Here is a 21,362-nt window from a genome sequence, read left to right on the forward strand (position 1 = left end):
TCAGTTGACTACACCGAGGGTAATACCTTCTCATGAAAAGTGACCGACATCTATCTTGAAGAGACCAGTAAGTAATGTATTACTGTTTTGTCAGGCTTTAATGGAGTTTTATTGTTGTCGATAATCAAATCTTTTTTTAACTTCCAAAAATAGATTCACTTTTTATCCTTAAGGAAATACAAAAAGTACATACACCGTATAAAAAAAATTGTAAAAAGAAAATGTTTTAATTGAAGTAAAAAAATTGTACGAAATATTTTCTCCAATGAGATAAATTTTTAAAATAATTTAATCAAAATGCAACTATTTTTTGTTGTAATAATACATAAATAAAAGTAATATTATCCATTAACTTGAAAGTAATTACCTGTGATTTAATACCTGATATAATTAAATCCAAATTTGGATGAATAGATTGTTTTGAACTTGCGGAAAATGTCAAAGATAATTGTCCGGCATATGTTGTAAACGTGACACATAAATCACGACAAATATGTACAATGGTTTCATTGGAAGCAGATTTATTAATTCCATTATTTAATTCAGGTGATTGATTGTTTGCAATAAATTCTGATGGTATATTCACTGGTGAAGGCATCCAAGTATCAATACGAATAATAGGACAACCAGCTATATACATAATTCCAGCATTAGCATTCACTAAATGACGAGCTAATGCACGGAAACTTGTTCCTAAACGAGGTGGATAAACTGATGATGTTGCTGTTGTTGTTCTTCGTGGAAGACGTCTTCTCAATCTTTGACGTAGTATACGAGCATCCGAAGATTTATTAGCTAATAAAGACATATATGCTAGTCGTCTTGATTTAGGCATTTGATATGAATAATTAGAATCTGTAATTTTCGACAAATTTGAAGTAGTTGTATTAGTGGCAGTTGTTGAAGTAGTAAATGGTGATATTACTTCAACACCAGTTATAGTTACACTGCCTTTCGCTAGTCCACCATATGTTGTTTCAATCCATTTTGCCACAGAATGTGGCATTAAAGTATACAATGCTGTACGTGCCCATGCTAAACATAAGGAATCGACTGATGTATTCACTTCAGTTAGACGTTGTTTTGTCTCCCATAATCTAGGTAACATACCTTCTGTATTAATTGGTAAACAAAATTCAGTTAATACATTTCTACCTGGGCATAAATTTCGTGTTGCAGTTATGGAGGTGGTATTCGGTGAACCTAAAGCTACCATTCGATTTGTATTTCCTAGTAAGCCAGTTTCCACTGTATTATTATCATGATGTATTCGTTGTTGTTGTTGACGACACGGAGAAATATTCAGAAAATCAAGATTACTACTTGTTCTAACTCTTTGAGTTATATTTAAAACACGTGATAAAGTTGTACATGGTGGATCTTCATTATTGTTACAATTGGAAACAGATACTGATGGAGTATTCAAATGACAATTTGGTAAAACAGGTACTTCAGTTGATAAAAATGCTAACAAATCAGGAGGATGTTTAAATCCCATCGTCTTGAAAAATATGAAAAAAAAATTGCACAATATAATTATTATAATTTATATAAAGTAATAAATCATTTAAACAGATAGCCTTCTAGATTTTTTACAACATACAAAGAATTAATATAGACGAATTCCCATATTACAGAAAAAACAGAATTCTGTTGATATTTGAGTTAATCAAAAGCTCTTCATATAAATTTGAAACAGCTGACAAAATATTGTTGATTGTTATTTTATTGAGTTAATCAATTAGATTGTGGTAAACCTTCTTCTGAGAATGATCAATTGATGATTAAAACTTAGATTAACTAGTTCAAGGTTCGTAAGTAAGCATCGATCAGCCTATTGGATAATCTTTCTTTACCCAATCAAACATTGATACTGATACTGTCATTTCGACTTCAGAAGTTTGAGAAAGGATGAAGCAGTAAAATCGCAGCCATCTAATGGTATAATACAGTCATCATTACTTGTTAAACCTTTGGTTGTCTTAACTAAGAAAGTTATTTGCATTTCATTAAAACGTGACTGAATATAGAGAGTGATTATTGAAAAGGATGAAAGAATAAGGCTAACTAAAATATTTTATCTAAAAAAGGAAATCATTTGAGACTTAAATATCATTCTACAAAAAGAGAATATAACTAAAGCATGCAAGTTTCAGAATAACGCAATAGTGCACCAAGAATTTCGTGTAATAATTTCTTTTGTTTGATGGAATGCATTTAAAGTTAATGTAAACTTCTTAATACAGTGTCGGCATTCAGTTAACGGATAATGAACAGTGACAGTGTGGTGTGTGCTACTTATATCGACATAAGTAGTATATGACGTTACTCGTGAACAGAAGATCTGGCAGCAGACAGACAAGAGGATCGAACAGTAAAGAATGGGAACAGAATGCAATTTGTATGAAAATGCAAGAACAATGAAGTCTGAGTCATTATGAAACAATTGATAGACATTTTGCAAATTACGTATTTACTATTTGATTGTTGGATTTTATTAACAAGTCCTGTAATTTTGTGTCAAGTACATTCGATTGTTCCTCACTGGTGTTCTTGTTCACTGCAACAGTACAAGAGTTATTAGGGTGTCAGACTCGTTTACTATTCTAGGTTTTCAATAGTGGCCCAACATCAATCAGTTCATAATGTCAATCAAAAACTTAATAATCTCCACAACCCTATAGTGATAATCATTTACCATAGTCAAACAGGTTTATAAAGATTAAAATCCAAAACGCTCTACTTCACCAACACAAAATACATTAATTTAACAGATCTAACGATTATTTGTTCTAAGCAAGTTTAGTATATCTGAGTACCAACGAAACCTCTGAATAGATAGAAGCAAACAAGTTATATGAGCTAACCTCAGCGGAGATACTTTTATTTGGATCGACCAATAAGTTATTTATTTAATCTGAAGGAGTGACTTACATTAAGTTACGAAACGCGGGAAATACAATTATTCTACTCGTTAGGATAAAAAAAAGATATATATTCATAATGAATTACATTTATTTTATTTTAACAATGTGTCAAGTGGAACAATTAAGTCAATAAATAAAAAATAAAAAATATAAAACGTTTGAACTAGAATAGGTAAATGACATTCGATGACTATAGTATACAACAATAAGTGGTCAGTAGACATTAAAATCAATGTTTTCAGTTGACTTCACTAAGATCAAATTAAAATATACTCAATAATATGTCAATTAAGAAGAGATCTTAATTTATTCATGGAATCATCTTAGACTAAACGTACTTTAAGTAGTTACAGATATATATATATATATATATATATATATATATATATATATATATATATATATATATATATATATTAGTGTTCATTGTCTGCATATAAGTTGTAATTTGTTATCTTATCAACTGAAATAATGTTTATTTCAAACTGTGTACAGATTATTATCATATTACATATAAAGAAATATATTGATTGAATAAACTATCTGAAACAGACTAAACTGTCAACTATTGATCACTGAAAAATAATTACACAATCTCCTTTTCTTCACAAAGACGTTAACCACATAATTTGACAAGAATCCGTGTATTTTACACGCAGTTTATTTTAAATACAAAGCGCTTGACATAGTTTTTTAAAAGAAAAAATCTAGATATAAAAGGATAGAAATATGGATTTATTTTTAAATACTAAAATTATATTGATGTTACGGATGAATATGCATTGTGAAATATCTTAAAAGAACTCTACTCATCATAAGTCAATAAATCGCTATTGATAATGGAATAAGTTAGCTTAGAAACTATGAATATCGGGTAATATTATGTTAATTATTGTTTGATAGATATCTATCAAAATAATGATTATTTCTTATCAAATTTTTAAAAACACTAAGTGTTTGTTACTTGTGTCACTTATCTATTTATTGTTAATTGTAATATAGTTCTTTTTCTCATATTTTGAATAAAGATTTGTAAGTGTACTTATATGTAGTAGGTAACTATAGATATGTTTCTGTTAAAAATTAATTCTTTAATTATTAGCAAGAGAGCTAAGGAATAAGAAAGTAAATCCTTTTCATGTTTACATATTTATGAAAGTAAAATCTAGGAAAATTGTACCAAATTATCGACGTATTTTCAGAAATCACAATAAATATGGTATTGTTAGTAATAAATTTTATTAATAATCGCCAGTATTGTTGTGTCTAAAAGAAATTAAATTATAGGCAACTTCTGGGAACTATTTATGAAGTATTATATATATATATATATATATATATATATATATATATATATATATATATATATATATATATATAATTACAGGCTTTCATTTGACCTATTGGCTATTATTATACAATTTACTATTGTTAAGTTATTCCCGATCTTTTGGTTACAGTCTCTCACAATCACAGCCACTTTTGGCTTAATCTTGTATAATTACTATTTATCATTTTATGGTGCTTGTGTATAAACCAGGTATATCTGAAGTATTTTGATGGAGTTTTGTTCTCTGAGCTGGATGGTTTGACCGTGAAGCTTTCATCGTTCTTCTGAACAACATCATCAGCAAAAACTTCAGATAGAAGTGAAGTGTTCAAACATTAAACCATCCAGCTCAGAGAACAAAACTCCATCAAAATCATCCACCTGACCTACAAATCTTCTCCACCATATCTGAAATATACAATACATACAGTCGAAGCTGGTGTTGTGTTCTGGATTCAAACGGACAGGGCTAGGCAAGAAGAACCATTAAGGACTCGGAGTTGACTCTAGGCTGCTCGTGCTGGTTAACGCATCATTGGTTTGGCACAGGACCAAGGTCATGTAAATCGGTGTTCTGAATGAGGATCTTATCACGTGATATTTCGACAGAGCTAGGGACATAGCAAGTATAATTAAAAGGAATAATCCACAAATGACAAAAAATTGATAAAATAAATAACATAATCATCTCACCTGATGATAACCACGTAATGCTCCAGCTAATAAACTTAAAATTAACTCTGAATAAGATGCTTTAGTAATTTGACGTAGACGACTTAATTTTGCTAATGATAATAAGGCACATTTGTGAACAGTTTTGATATCTTCGTTGCGATTATTATTATTACTTTGATTGTTCTTATTATTTATTAATTTAGATTGTTTAACATTTTGATGTCTTGTAATTAAACCCATATCAGCATTAGTAATAAAATATTTATGAAAAATGATAGTTGGTCCAGTAATCAATACTCTTAATATATCACAAACAGTAGCTATTGTAGCCAATGAACTTGCCCAAAATGTATACCACCATTGTGCAGCTTCTGATTCCTCTGAATCTTCATCGTCTAACAATGAATTCGCGGTAGATTTGCTAGTCATTGTTGTTGTTGTGATGGAAGAATTTAATGATGCACTAATAGATAATCGTTCATTCTGATTAGGTTTTGATTGTATTTGATTTGAATTGAATTTCGTAAATGTATTCAATTGATATTTATTATTAATTGATATATTTGAATTATTTAATTGAGATTGTTGTTCATTTGTTAGTGTAGTCTTAGATAAATCACATGAATGGTAAAATGATGTTGAGTTATATGGTGAAGTAGAATTACGAGATGATTTGATTGTAGTAGACCATTTGGACGCATTTTTATTGGATAGAGATGCATCTAACCAATTATTTTTGAAAAAATAAAAACAAAAAAAAGTAAAATAATATAATTTGAGAATGTATTTCATTGTTAATATTGCACATTTCTCATTTTAGCTTTAATAATGTATGACAGATCAAATGAATGATCACTGCTGTATACACATATGGTTAATATAAATGTATTAAAAAATTCTAACCTCGCTGATTATGTGCTTTGAATAATGAACACTTTGGCTGCAGTAGAACGAGCCACAAATCGAGTTAACTGAATAGATATATCAGTAACATAGACGTAACTGACATTCTTCTTGAGATTCAAATCAATGTCATTAATATTAGAGTCAAAAATGTTGCCACTAATCCGTTAAAGCTTCAGTCAACTTTTGGTAAGACTGAAGTGTTTAAAATTATTAACCAGTAAGTAGTAACCTGCATCATAAATAGTTCTTATTGCTGACCAAATCTTTATCAGTCAATTGTACTTATATTATAAATTAATTTATAAAGCTCGATCAGAAATTAGATCAAATATGAATTTCGCAGTTAAATACACAAGACAGATCGTTTATTTTATTACTTCTTACGGCATATTACTGACCTAAATAATCATTTATTTTAATAATATGAAGTTTTTTTTGTTACGCTGAGTTATCTGAGCTAAATAGTTATTATTATGGTTTTGTTGCCGTTATAGAAAACACCAACAACTTCCGCCTAATGTGTTTTCGTTTACACAAGGACACAGAAGATAATGAAACCTGTAAAAATAGACATCCTTCAACAAAGTCGGAAGAACAAACTGACCTAGTGTATGTAGGATAAAAATGACGCTAAATTCTCAGTGAAGTAGGTGTTGTGTTTCCCAGAACGACAACGAATGCTTCACAGTTAAACCATTTCGCTTATAGAACGCAATACTATCAAAGGTATTACCCTGCATAACATATGTTTCCATTATTTTGACTCTAAGTGCATCGGTAATTTAATGACTTTTTCATAAGAGAATTTGTAACACAGACAGAAATGAACTAGTAATATGCACTGTATACATATTTTAAGTATTAACTGAGTTTTACTTAGTACTAAAAGGTTATAATCTATTGGGGAAAGAGAGAGCTATTGGTGATTCAAGAAATTTTATCCATTTATTTACAGAAGTAACTAAAGCAAAAGAAATTATGCTACCAAAATATTTATATTTTTAGATAAAAGAATAAACTATAAGTTGAACTTTAATTTTTCTTCAAACAAGTAAACAACAATGTATATTGCAAGTAGAAATGAAATAACTACATAAAATCGAAAGGCGATTATTTCCGAAAATTGCTTTTTAATTGTTTTGCATTAAAATTATCACCTGATAACAGTACACAGAAACTCATGAAAATAAAAAGGAATTTTTGGGTTTTATTGACTCGTTTATAGTTCTTATCACTCAATTGTAAGCAACATTTAAGTTAATACATATATAATCGTCAGTTTAATTTACCAAATCATATCAACACAATAAGATGGGTCCGCGTGACTATCGTAGCCAATGGTTGGAGACTCTTAGTGACATGGCTCAGAATCGATCACAATGGCGTCGGTGTATACACTCCCTGTCTTCTCTTAAACTAAGAGATTAAAATCGCTTCATACCTTTTTTTCTACGAAAGAAATTTTTTCTTCTTGTACTATATCTCTATATGCAATCTTTCTCTTATATATTACCACCTTTGACATAACCACTGCTATGGATCCGGTGTTCATCTTGTTGTGCTGATGCGGTATGGCAACCTGAACAGATGCACATATATGCCTGGTCCTACGTTGTAGCTGACTGACTGACTGATCAAGACAAATGCCAGAATAGTGAAATTATTAACCACATCAGCGGTAGGAGAAAATACTACTCATTGACAACATGTTTCGAGAAGAAAAAATTTGTGAAACAGTGAAAAATGATGTAACTTTAGAATTCACGACCTAAGAAAAGCCAAAGTGTGGATAGATCTGTGCCATTTTTATTGATTCTCAAACATATTAACCATAGTCTACAATTATTGGCCACGACGATTATATAGACCATAATTGTAAGTCAGTACCCATCTAAATTGACCAACTCAACGATTGATGCTGTCTTTAGCTTACTTCTAACCTACTCCTACACCAACAAACACTATGCATCGAGGTACATAATGGTTGGGCACGTGTAATACATATCTTAAGCATCTCAAATGATCAATATTGACTACCTTGTCTGTTCTGTTTGTCATAAGCGTTGTCGGTGAATAATAGAAAACATAAGCAAATCGATTACAAATGGAAATGTTACTAGAATATAAAATAACTGATCACTAAGTAAATAGTTTAATAATCGTAAAATCTAAACTTTAAGATTGAATTTAATGAAAACTGTTTATCAAATCAATTTCATGCGAACTATCTTGAAACGTATGAGCAAGAAAATGCTGAAAATATATAAAAGTCTTAAATAAACCGATTAACAAGTTCAATCAGATACTATAAAGATATCATAGCAATAATATGATACAGTTTGAAAATTAACAAATCCATTCTCGCATAGATGGTAACTCATTTTAATAGTTTGATGACAGTTACACTTGTATTACCAAAATTTAGACCACCAATTTTAGTCGTATTCCACAAGCTACTTTATATTTAATTAACTGCTTATTTTTTTCTCTTAATTATATAGTTATTTTGTTTAATATGCAAACAAATAAATATGTATCTTCTATTAAAATATAATTCGAACACAATACATATTAAATGAAATTTAACTGTTAATCAACGTTCAACAGCATTGCAGTTAATAAAATATTTAGTTACATTTCGTCTAAAAATATCCTATACATTTTAATCAGTACAAATCATTAGTCAAATAACAAGCTTTTAAAGAAGAACAATTCGATAAACAAACCAGTTTAGACACTTAAAATTTTGAAAAACTAAATTCAAATGAAACAGTACAACCGAATAGAAAAAAATTGAACACCTAAAATTAATATATAACTTGTAAATCCAACACCTCTATAGGCAACAACTTACATCAATAACTAAAACTAGCGCTAAAAAAACTACAAAAAACTAACCTAATAAAGATGATAGTATATAAAGAGAAAGTATTTTTTTCTCCAGAAAGATGTAATCCTATGTAGTGATAGAAATAATAATAACATGTCCATGACAACATGATTATTTCATAATGATAAATTGTTTTATAAAATGAAATTTCAGCGTAGATAATCAGTTCAACTTTCAAATTCGTTTTAAATAGATAATATACAACGAATTATAAAGAAATTAATAGAATACATGAAGCAACAAAATGAAGTGCTGAGAACAAAGAATATTTATGGTGTGATCTAAAATAGTAAAACAAATTTAAAATAAGATAAAATGTGAAAATTTACATCTATGTCAATTTTGCTTTAGATAGTAATGTGTATACATGTAGTAAAATTTTGATTTTACATTCTAAAAAACGTTCCACAGCATTAACATTCATATACTTAATATAAGTTGTTTTTTATACATAATTTAACGATAATTTTCTCAAATACGTTTCATCAGTGTAATATATGTGTTGTCAGCATGCTTTTTATTTCGACTAAATGAACACTGGATAAAATGTACTATCTAATAGAAACATTTGGACACTTGAAATATTCCTCTGTAAAAGTCTATTACACATAAATGTGTTATTTAATTGTTGATTATTTTTCTGATTTGAGCATATAAAAGAATGATATCAGATATAGAATCTTTAAAAGCAAATAAAATGTGAACTGATAACTTGCTTTAGATTTAAAGTGCTCAACTGTCCTTGCACTTAGATGTAAGCTAGTCAAGCATTAAATCAACCAAATGTAGATTTAACAAAAAGCTCATAGATGACACTCAGTGGTGAAATAACTACATCAGAAAATAACTGAAGTTGAGCATGTGGATCACTCTAATTTGACTTATTGACTGGTTAACTTATGTGTGAAATTTTTGAAAGTCAAATAAATAACAGTAAAATATCAAATCTATAGCAATGCATATTACTTAACCTGTTAAATCATGCAACACCACCAGCTTATAGCAATATTTACAGATTTATATAACTATTTTTTCAGAATAATGAACGTTTAATGTAATTTTTGCTCGATTAGGAGTAACTTTTGACATTTCATTTCTTAAATTACATTTATTAAAATCCAGTAGTCATTTATGCATACACTGGAGATTGTAATTATTCACATTATCATTTGCTATTTATTGAAGAATTTATACATATGTTTATATTATTTCAAATGCAAAGAAAAAATATCAAGTTATGATTGACTTTTAAAATCGTATAAAAACTACAAACAACCTATCTTATTATGATTGTCAAACAAGTACAATGGCGTTAAACACCATTTTATCCATGTATACATGAAGGAATAAATATTACTGCTTTCATCAAAAAAACAAATCATAGCACTTAAAATTTCATTCATATATTTTTTTCCATTTTTTGCTTTGATACATCGTCAAGTGTTTCAAAATTTTTACCTGCTTTTTCGCCACTTATCGGTCTTTTTTTTTACAATGCTTTTTACTACATTATTTGCATTTAAATAGAAACAAGATGACACATGGATGTGATTATTACCTTATTATCGCACACATACGCACACACGCAAAGATATTTAGCGATAATAAAGCAACCGATAATGAAGAAGGTTGATATGATGATGATGACGACAACGATGATAACAACAGTAATAACTGAACACAATTATACAATTAGACAATTGTAAATGTAAAATACACATACAGGTGGATATATAAATGCTCTATATCAACTAAAAGATCACCTGTTATTTGTCTGTTTGTAAGTCAATTTTCCTTTTAAAAATTTTAGGTCAACGAAAGCAGTTTTTCTATTTCTGAAAAAAGACGAAGAGGAGTAAGGGAAAGAGGTAAGAGAGAATATACTAACACATAACTTTTAGATAAATTTTATTATATCCTAATCTTGTGTATTCTGTTGAATTAATTATTTCTGAAAGAATAATAATAAAGTAATTAAAAACAAACGATTATATTTTTAAGAGGAATTTCTACTTTTGCATACTCGTTGTTTGAAATTAATGATAAATGCAAGCTGAATTACTTTTGTTATAAGCAATAAACATTCATAACATTTATGCAAAATATACAAACTTTAACTAGCAGTGGAGCACATATTTCGTCTTATTTGGGATTGGTCACCTGAATATATTTCCATTCCATTGTCGGTACTCACGTCAACGGTAGAAATCAGCATTTTTAACTTTAAACGCCTATCGCATTATCTATTGGGCCACTAAATTCAGACAGTCATTAGCTTGCCTAACAAGTACTTTTTTTATTTTTATTTCACTAACTACACAGTAATCATCAGCATTTAAATAAAAATTCTGACTTAAGATTTAAAGAATAACATGAAACTAATGATTTTTATGATTATCCCAACTATTGCATACGATCTAACATAATTCATAAAGAAAACATTCTAATAAAAAACAAAATAATGATTATTTTCGGAACTTATTAATTAATTATTTATTTAATTACAATTGATATAAAGTCAAGGTAATTATTGCACTTATTATTATTAGGAAAGAGAAAATCACATCAGTTAACTGATACCTCTTTGTAAACCACAATGGGAGATCATGATCAAATAAATAATGATGCTTATCATAATGTTTATATAGTTTATTCTTTATATAGTGATAAGTATTTGTAGTTCAATGGCGTTACCGTTAGCTGATGTTGAACCCATATGATATCTTTTAATATTACTATTATTATCGCTATCAGCATCCTTAGGAGACCGCAGGTTATCTACTTTTTCAATAACGAGTGTTGGCACTTTAGTCCAAGGATTTTCGAAATAACCTTTGCGTTATCCTCACTGAAACGCTGATTATCGCTTTCAGTTTGTTTATTTTACTATATATATATAAAGCAGGTAACCGATTTATGGAGTAATATCTGCATTTGTTACAAGTCTCAACTACTCATGACGTTTCTCAGTAGTTTATATAAAAAAGTAGTATTTCTATCTAAACTGATCATTTAAAGACAGTTAATATAATCATAAGACTAATTGGGTTAAAGTATATCAGTTAAAATTTCCTTAAAATCAACTGTGAAGCCTTTAAAGTTATCAATAATTATGTATTACTTACTTAGGCCTCTTATCCCTCGTGGAGGAGCATAAACCTCCCACCAAGATTCTCCGATCAACTATATCCTACACTTTCATTTCCAGTTGTTTCCAACTACCATTCATTCTTTTACTGCTTGTTTCAGATTGCCGACGCAATGTTTCTTGGTTTTCTTCTTTTCCTTCTACATTCAGGAATCCAAGTTAGCACTTTCCTCGTGATGCAGGCTGATAATTCCGCAATGTATGTCCTATCCACCTACAGCATTTACCCTAATTTACTTTTCAGCTGGAAGTTGGTCTGTTTTCTGCCACAGTGGGTTGTTACTGATGCTATTCAGTCAACAGATATTGATTATCTTGCGTAGACAATTGTTTATAAACACTTCTACTTTTTCGATAATGGTTGTAGAAGTTCTCGAATTTTCAGCTCTGTACAGTAGAACTGTGTTGACCTTCGTATTGAAGATTCTGACTTTGATGTTGGCTGACAGCTGTCTTGAGTTCCATGTATTCTTCAATTGTAGGAATGCTGTACTTGCCTTGCCGATCAATATCATCTTATCTGCACCGAATCTTCCTTGTTTATCAATGCTGCTGTCCAGGTACTTAACTCCACATCTTCCAGTGTTTCTCCATCAAGCGTGATTTGGTTAATGCTCTCTGTATTGTATTTCAGGATCTTGTTTTTCCCCTTTGTGTACATTGAGGCCTACTGTTGCAAACGCTGCTGCTACACTGACTGCCTTCACCTACATTTGTTGGTGTATATGGGATAGAAAAACTAGATCATTTGCGAAGTCCGAATTGTCTATTTGAATTTAAGCTCTCCATTATATTCCGTACTTTCCCTGATATATGGAGGTCTTCATAATACATTTCACTACCAAAAGAGAAAGGGAGAGAATGAGCAGCTTTGTCTGACACCAGTCTTCACTTGGAATGCTTCTGTGGGCTGCCCATTACATACGTATAGTAATAATTTTTAATTTTAGCCTCTAGCAGTCTCATATGCAACAGAAAAACAACACGGAGACTACACTCTGTCAATTACATTTCTGCAACGGTTTGGAAGAACAATTGAAATTGAACTAAAACATAGTAATTCAACGGTTATCAAGCCATCATCACAGACGACTTTATCCAAAAATGCCTTTTTATAAATATGAAGTTTAAATAAGAAACAACACTGATTCTTTTTTGTATTTCAATCTATGTGAGTTTCTGTAAAAAATAAGATGAAAACTGCGGTTTCTACTTCATGAAATATTTGATTTGTATTATCTTGTTGGAAATTCCTAATCTCTTATCACCCTATTTACGTGGCCAGTAAAGTTTTATAATGGAAAAGTAAATCAACTTAACAAGTAATTTGTGAAAATGAGTTATTTTGAATATGCTAGTGAATTTCTATCACTTCACTGCACGAAAGTTGAATAGTTATAACGTCCACATAATAGAGTTGTAAATTCATGTGTTCAGTTTTGTATTGATTTCATGGTGCACAACATACTGGAAAAATTACTCAAGTTAAATTAAGTGCAAAATGCTAGAATCCAAATGGTTTTTTCAGTTAATATCTTTGAGTAGTTTTGTGTTGAGGAAACCGTCGCAAAAATTAAAGTAACAATGACTGAAAATCAAGATAATTTATACTCTACTTGATCGATAGAATTCGATCAAGACCGAACAAAACATGACATTGGTAATTCCTCAGTAACAGGTTAACTGTATATATCTCAGTCCTTAGGAAGCCACTCGCCGCCCGTACTAATCAGTGTTAACGTCACAGATTCCGAATCTGATTGATTATCGTAGGTAGTTTCAGATTCCTCAGAACCTCAGTTATGCCTTGATGAGAAATGCCAACTAGCGTGAAACCAAGTTCCAAAGTATCCTGACGACTACATCTAACCAACACTGAGTCGTTTATTAAATTAATGCTTATTTAAGACAAATCGATTGTAATAGCTTTGATTTTTATAATTAATTTATACATATATAAAGATGAAAATATTGGGTACATAGGAAATATTCTTCTATATTATTTTATTCACTGAAATACATTAGAATAAATTATTAAGTTCAAAAACGTATTTCGTCAAAAAAAATATATATAGCAACATACACATCTATATATATATATATATATATATATATATATATATATATATATATATATATATATATATATATATATATATATATATATATATATTCAGAAGAAAACATTAAACACGCTATAATCAAAATTCCATTCTATGTACGTGTTCCCTTTTTTAATCCAACAAACGCATTTACGTGTACACAGATACACGCATACAAACATCATTGAAACAAATGAAAATGAATGAACATACAAAATCCACTGATATTATATTTCTATTCTTGGTGAAGAAAAGAAAAGAATTATTATGCATGGAATAAGGTGAATTCATTTATTGAACTAAATTCTTATATTCGGGTATTATTATTATTATTCGAAGAATATGGAAATGTACAAAATAGAAAATAATGACTTGAAGGAATTAACCTTTGATATTTACATTGAACACTCAATTAAGGAATACGCATATTTGAATAAACATTTTTTTTTTGAAAAAGGAGAATAGTACTTTAAATTAAAATCTTTCCATTACAGATAAACTACGGATTGTTTTTTTTACGAAAATTTGTAATCAGAGTACATATAAATGCAAATTTGACATCACAGTAAACTTTCTTAATATTGTTTGTTTTATTAATATCAAAATAAGTGAGAACCATAGATTATAATTAATCGGACATGATGATATCCAAAGGAAAAATATTATTATGCCAGAGAGTTAAACATAGTATTATTGAAGCTCACAGAAGATGATGATATTTCCATATCACAAGTCATTAAAATTAAAAATAAAGATCATTGTATCCTGGCTAAGTGGCTAAACGATATCCAGCCTGTCGTGTAGCTCATAAGTTTTATCATTACTGTACCTTACTAAATATTATCAAATTAGGATTAGAAAAAAGCACTGTGTCGATATGTTTGACATGATCATCCACGATGAATTTCATGAATACGAAACTTACTTTTTTGACAATGAATACTTAAAATATTTGTAGCAAGCCTGGAAGTCACCCTGATATTTTACATGTATGAATGGTGACAATACTATTTAAAACTACTCCACAAACTATTTCCTTTACATAAATCATACACATGTGATTAAAGAGTTTAAAAATAGAGGAAATAGTACAATAATTCAACTAATTATTATATAGTAAATTATGTATTTAACAAAAATTCTATAAAAAAGTCATGTAAATATTATTAGCTTAATATGACATTATAATTTGTTGTTTCATCAATGCGGCAAACTTTTCCAAATATAATTTACACTAGAATTACAAAACTATAATCAAAAATGCATTGTTGAACAATTAGTAATAAATGTCATTCTCAATAAAATAAATTTCATTTAAATGTACAAAAATTCGAAAGGAAAACACAATTTTGCACATTAATTTAATGGTATACAAAATAACATGGATAAACCGTAGCTGACTACATATGTGAATAATATGATAAGAGAGTATGTGTTGTAGACATTTTGGTAAACGGATCACATGGCGATTCGCTTATTGTAAGCTCAATTATAACACAAGTATTCGTTTTATTTTAGTTTGATTTGATATAAATTAGACTTGAAAATGTCCTACAAGCAGTATCAGAAAAACTGTCGTACACAAAGAATAATGATTCATTTTTAATATCTTGACTGAAACAATTTACTCTGACAACTTTGTTGTGAAATGTAATTACATGTAGTAGTGAGATCAAAAAATAAAGTTGTTGACAAAAATGTAACATAATTTAGGTTCTAATATGATGGAGAAAAATGGGTAGTTTGGGTTCAAATGAAATTCCATACTGCCAAACTATATTTATTCAGAAAGAGCCAAATAAAATTAAGTCGCAGATGAAAGTCATTTCATTTCGTGGTCATAAGATGAATAAAATCAAGTCATCTTAAATGATCTATTGTACTTCATAATATCTGCACAACAAGGTTAACTATCACATGAAGATTTAACCGCTTTATTCAAAAGACTTCCTATATATTGATGACGGCCCATTCTCCACAAAATATGATAAACCACTAAGTTGTGAATTCTCAGGCCCCTCCTAAAGTATCATGCTTTCAAAGTTTCAATTTTTACATTTACGTTTCAATCATGCAAATCCAGAGGATGTACACTTTTTCACGTACCCTCATTACAAAAATAAAGTGTTTGGTTTCAGTTCTCGAACAAAGTGATGTTATACTCTGTTAGAAACGTAGAGAAAAAGCAATCAGATGATAATCGTACCTACCAGATTTTCGAAATTTCTCTGATAAAATTTATTTATGGGGAAGAAAACTATTAAAGCTATGAATAGTGATTATGCAATAAGAAATGTGGAATCAAAACTTCAAGACGGATTTGTTTTTAATTGCTATTTTACGAGCTGTTTATGAACAAATTTTGTGAAAAGCAAATGTATATTAAAAATAAATAAACAAATTTTAAATTTACTGAATCTTTGCTAACAAAAATGCGATAATCATCAAAACAAATAATGATTGAATCACTGAAACATCCTTTCAATTCATAAAATTTCTAAGTATCATCGATAAAATGACTAGATTGAAACAACAACAAAACAATAAATAACTATTCACTTAGAAAGTGATCTGATAAACGTAAACTAAACATCATACTAAGTGAATAATTCACTACAGTTAAAACAGTAATTATTGGTAATAAGATCATTATTATCAAAAATTGAAATCATATGAAAATAAAATAAAAACAGAGCATCTAAGATGCGAAGACAAACCAAGTTATATGAAAGTACATAATTAAGATATGCAAAGTTGTATATATTATACATCAAGCTATTGAGAAGTACTTAAAGATTGATTTTCACCATCTTTTCTCATATAACACACATTCTTGAGTGCAGAAGTAAAATGTTTTAGATTAGTAAGAATTAATATAGTTCATATAGATTCCTCTCTTTCCCTTATTATCAGTGTTTATTTGCTACCTGATTCCTTCATTCAAATTCTCTGGTCTTTGGTTACTACCAGTGTCGTAGAACGCCTTTTTACGTAAGATATTTATTTACGATATTTTATTTGGTCCATTAAATTTATCTACAAATTTACTATACTGATATCCAATCACAGGAACTTCCAAACTCTTTCATATAAATGATTTTAATCCATTTGCATTGGCATTTTGAAATACTACAGGCTATAAGTAACCGATAAGAACCAAACAAAATAAGATGAATTCATGCTACTCTGCTTAAATTCCTCTTTCAGTGTTAAAAAACCTATACATTTTAAATCACAAAGATAGTTGAATCACTAATCTTAATGAGAACTATTTAGTTTGTTTGAAAAAATAAAGGTTATTTCTAGTCGTAAACATAAGACAGATATTCAGATGAATGAACAGCAGTACTAATGCTATACCTACGCCGGGAGGCCATGAGAAGCATCATCTGGGCCTCCAGATACACGAAGCGTAAATCGAGTCGGTTCTTTATTTTGTCATGGTGAGGTCAAATGAATGACGCTACTCGGATCCTGTATGCGCGTTTCGGAGACGCAGCACACATCGATGGCTCGAAATTCTAAAGTTCTAGCTAAGGAAGCTTGTTGTCCTATTCGGCACAGTGTTCATACGTTAAAAGCTTCTACGTGTAGTTTAGAGAGTGGTTTCAGGAGACCAGGAATAGCGTTCCGCGTACTCGAATCGTTTGCCCTAGCGGTGCAAAGTGATAAAGAGACGTGAGGAGGGTTAGTCATGAAGATAAGAGAGGTATTAGGAGGTGTAGGAAGGATTTGAATGTGACCAACTTGGTCTCGTGTGTTGTTACGGATATGAGGGCTGGTGTCACTTCCCGGTTGCTCACACCGTGGAAGGGTATTTCTTGAGGAAACTGAAAAGGAAGATGGATTAATGTTGGCCTCAACGGCCTGGGAGCGTAACCGCAGAGCCCAGCGAACAACTGCTTGAGGCTGGTCGCGCACGGCCTTTTTGTGGGAGGTTTTTGACGTGTTAGCTCCGTTCTTCAAAAGGCCTTACCGCCGGAGACGGAGATCCGTGAGGTAAGGTGAGGTGTGACATTTTTAGGGTCGACCTTTCCTAACATCACCCTTCCTTGTGAGAAGGCAGCATCGCTGCAAATGCTGGTTGTCCGAGGGAAACACCTTACTGCTGTCACAGCCCTCTACAGTCAGCAGTACGACTTCGTCCTCAGACCTTGAGTTGCTGCTTTTAGCCTTACCGTTCTCCAATCGACCTGCCTGGCATGGTAGAACCTACAGGAACATATGTTCTAGCCAATATAGCTCGGTTGGCTCATCACGATAGGCAAGCCCGACCACCGCGTCAAGGTAGCAGCTACGGTCGGGCTCTAGTTGGCAACACTTACTAAGATAAATACGGAAATAAAATTTCAAAAACGTCCGGAGATCTTATAAAAGAAGCATTAACAATGCATGAGAAGGTAACGGACTGGATAAGAATGGCTTATAGCAGCATGAACGCAGTAATTTAACAAAAGATGGACTAAAGCAACACAACAGAAGTCCATTATTAAGGAAACATTTTGATTATTTTACTAATCAATTGAACCAACTGATTGATTGCGCAGATTTTTAGAACCAGTGATTATTTGGGTTTATTTTTATGTATTCAAAGATAAAATCACCGCTAGCCACGAACCTAAATCATACACTTCATTTATAAAAGACAATGTTGATAATCAACAAAAAATTAAATGATGCACTTTTATGAATATGTTCCAAAATCAAGTTGAATCACTTGTGCTAAACAGAACATTTAATTATCATTAACAAATTTGCAAGAAGAATTACACTGTTAATTACAACAGTATCTCACACTGTACTTGTTAATTATCGAAAAAATTGATTTGGTAAAATGTAAAGGAAGAACTAGTTTTTAGGATTTCATAAGCTCTAAGTTGTATGCAAATATACAATTTCAATTCAATTGTTCTGGGAAACTTGAAATACTTCAACAACTAGACAAGCTTTTATTTATTTAGATTGGCGAACGTTATGGATGACGAACAAATGAAATCATATACATCGATGCGAAAAAATCCTTAACAAGTTTCAATATCTTGATAATTAAGTTTGACAATATTCTCTTTATCAAACATGATATTTTCGCACAGTTAATTCTTCAATTCAGATAAAATATGGAAATTATGTGAATTTTAATAGTTCAATTCCTGAGTCGATCTAAGCTAGATCACCATTGAAAACTTGAAGGCACTGGAAGGCCGTTTTGTCCTAGTATATAACTCCTTAGCAATGCACATCCACCACTCCGAACGCGTCACTTAAATCCAGGACCTTTGTTGTTGCGCGCGAACCCTTAGCCTCTGAACCACTGAGCCGGCGTTCGGGCGCAAGACCAAAGCTTCTGGGCTTGAGTCCCGAGTGAGGAATCGTGGATGCGCACTGCTGAGGAGTCCCACACTAAGGCGAAACGGTCGTCCAGTGCTTTCAGATTTTCGATGATGATATAGATTAGACCGACTCACAAATTCAACTATTAAAATTACTACAATCTCCAGAAATCCTCATTCTGATGATTACATAAATACCATTAACTCATCATATTTTACATTATGTTTCATTACTATGATTAAATTGTTTATTCTTTCCCCATTTTACAGTGACGTAGTATTTTAACCGTTAAATGTAATTATTCCTCTATAATACATTTTTCACATAAGATAATCAAAAACACATTTCAGATGATTTCTCAGTTTTATCTGAACTTTGATAATATCAGTTATACTATGTTATCGATTTCCTTTCAATTGTAAGGCATTCGAAATACTTCAATAATTGAACTGGTGAAATAAACATAAAAATACAAAGTTAGCAATTTTTCAAACTGTCCCCTGAACATTAGTGATACATTTTCATTGATAAACCACAATTGAAAATGACAAGTGAAAGGAAAAATTCTCTTACCATTTTGTATATTATTGTTATTATTACTAGTATTAGTATTATTCTCATTTGTATCACTATAATTTCCACCGATGACATTTTGTCCTCTCCATTTTCTTCTATTATCACATGAAGATGATGATGGTGATGACAATGTGGCTGTAATTGCTCCTGATGTTGATTGATTTATGGTTGTTTCATTAAGTTGATCGTCTATAGATGATGCTGTATGAATTGGTGTTTGTTTATTTGGTGAATGTTGTGGTGTTTGTGTACGACTGGGTAAATCGGCTAAACAATTTGTGACCATATGAACTAATGCTTTACCATCATCTGATAAAGCTGCATGAAATTGAAAAATCAATAAACTTCCAACACCTGATGAACCAGAACGTCGACATACAAATGAATTTAAATTTCTCTTACTATTATTATTAGTAGTAGCATATGTTTGATTATAATTATTTATTAAACACTTTTTTGTTTTATTCAATTTTTCTCCATTATTATTCATAGGTTTACGACTAGAATGTGATGTTTTGCATGTTTTAGATTCATCAGAATCAGCATCACTTTCAATATCTGACGGTTCTGTTGTTTCATCACAATCATTCTATATATTAAGAGAAAGTACAAAACAAACTTATTTTAAGAGAAATGGACTACTTTTAAATGTAAACTTAAGATTAGAAAATCTCAAATGTATTAAATAAAATATACAATATAGTCAGTCTATCATAATATTTGATTGCAGAGTAATGCAACATAGAGACGAATTGAGCATAATGAATAAAATTATTCAATTGTTTACATTTTTAGTATACTATTTAATTATAAAGGTTAGTACGATTTAGTACAAACCATTGTTAATATTTTGAGATAGAAGTTCGACTGAATTTGAATAATCACAAAATATTCTGTAAACTGTAAGTCATTCTAGTGAGAGTTAATTTTTCCGACACATTTATACAACTAACATTTATTGTTTTAATTGAAGAGAGGATTATTCATTTTCAATAAATCTAGAAGACTAACAAAGATTTAAAATAATAGAAAGTGTAAAACTAATAGTTTGCATGATACAACCAAATAACTATATAAACTAATTGGAGAGAATCAATAAACTTATCCGCTTATGTTATTAACATTGTTATTATCGATCTAGTTGAGTGAACATAATCAGTAAAATACACCATTGGACAAAAGGTGGAAATTAAATATTCTGTATAATGAGGGATTTAATTGAGGAAATAATTTCCTTGCATCCTGGATCATGTATGAACAAAAAAACCAACACTATTTTGTTCTGTTTGATTTTCTCAAAGTGTTTAATTGAATTAACATGTATATTTGAAAATGTTTTTAAAATAAAATAATCAAAATTTTCAACCTTAAAATAGCATATGACAGAAGTGCAAATACGATATAAGTTTATTGAAAGCATTTTCGAAAATATTGTCATTCTGTCTATAAACTTTAAAAAGAAATTATATTCAAATCT

General features: G+C 30.2%; 1 protein-coding gene across 2 annotated transcripts in view; it reads right to left on the reverse strand.

Annotated features, from left to right (window-relative positions):
- ASH2L_5 (Set1/Ash2 histone methyltransferase complex subunit ASH2) overlaps nt 1-21,362 on the reverse strand; it is a 58,523-nt gene that overhangs the window by 16,833 nt on the left and 20,328 nt on the right. Inside the window, exons 4-6 of one of the 2 annotated variants that reach the window (XM_051211778.1) lie at nt 19,883-20,474; nt 4,951-5,654; nt 368-1,501 (exon numbers count right to left, since the gene is read on the reverse strand). In XM_051211778.1, the coding sequence (XP_051071876.1) occupies nt 368-1,501; nt 4,951-5,654; nt 19,883-20,474 (2,430 nt within the window). Of the gene's footprint in view, nt 1-367; nt 1,502-4,950; nt 5,655-16,804; nt 20,475-21,362 lie in introns of those variants that run through there. The other variant, XM_051211779.1, reaches the window with a different exon arrangement.

This window comes from Schistosoma haematobium, chromosome ZW, assembly GCF_000699445.3.
Source record: "Schistosoma haematobium chromosome ZW, whole genome shotgun sequence".
NCBI lineage: Eukaryota > Metazoa > Platyhelminthes > Trematoda > Strigeidida > Schistosomatidae > Schistosoma > Schistosoma haematobium.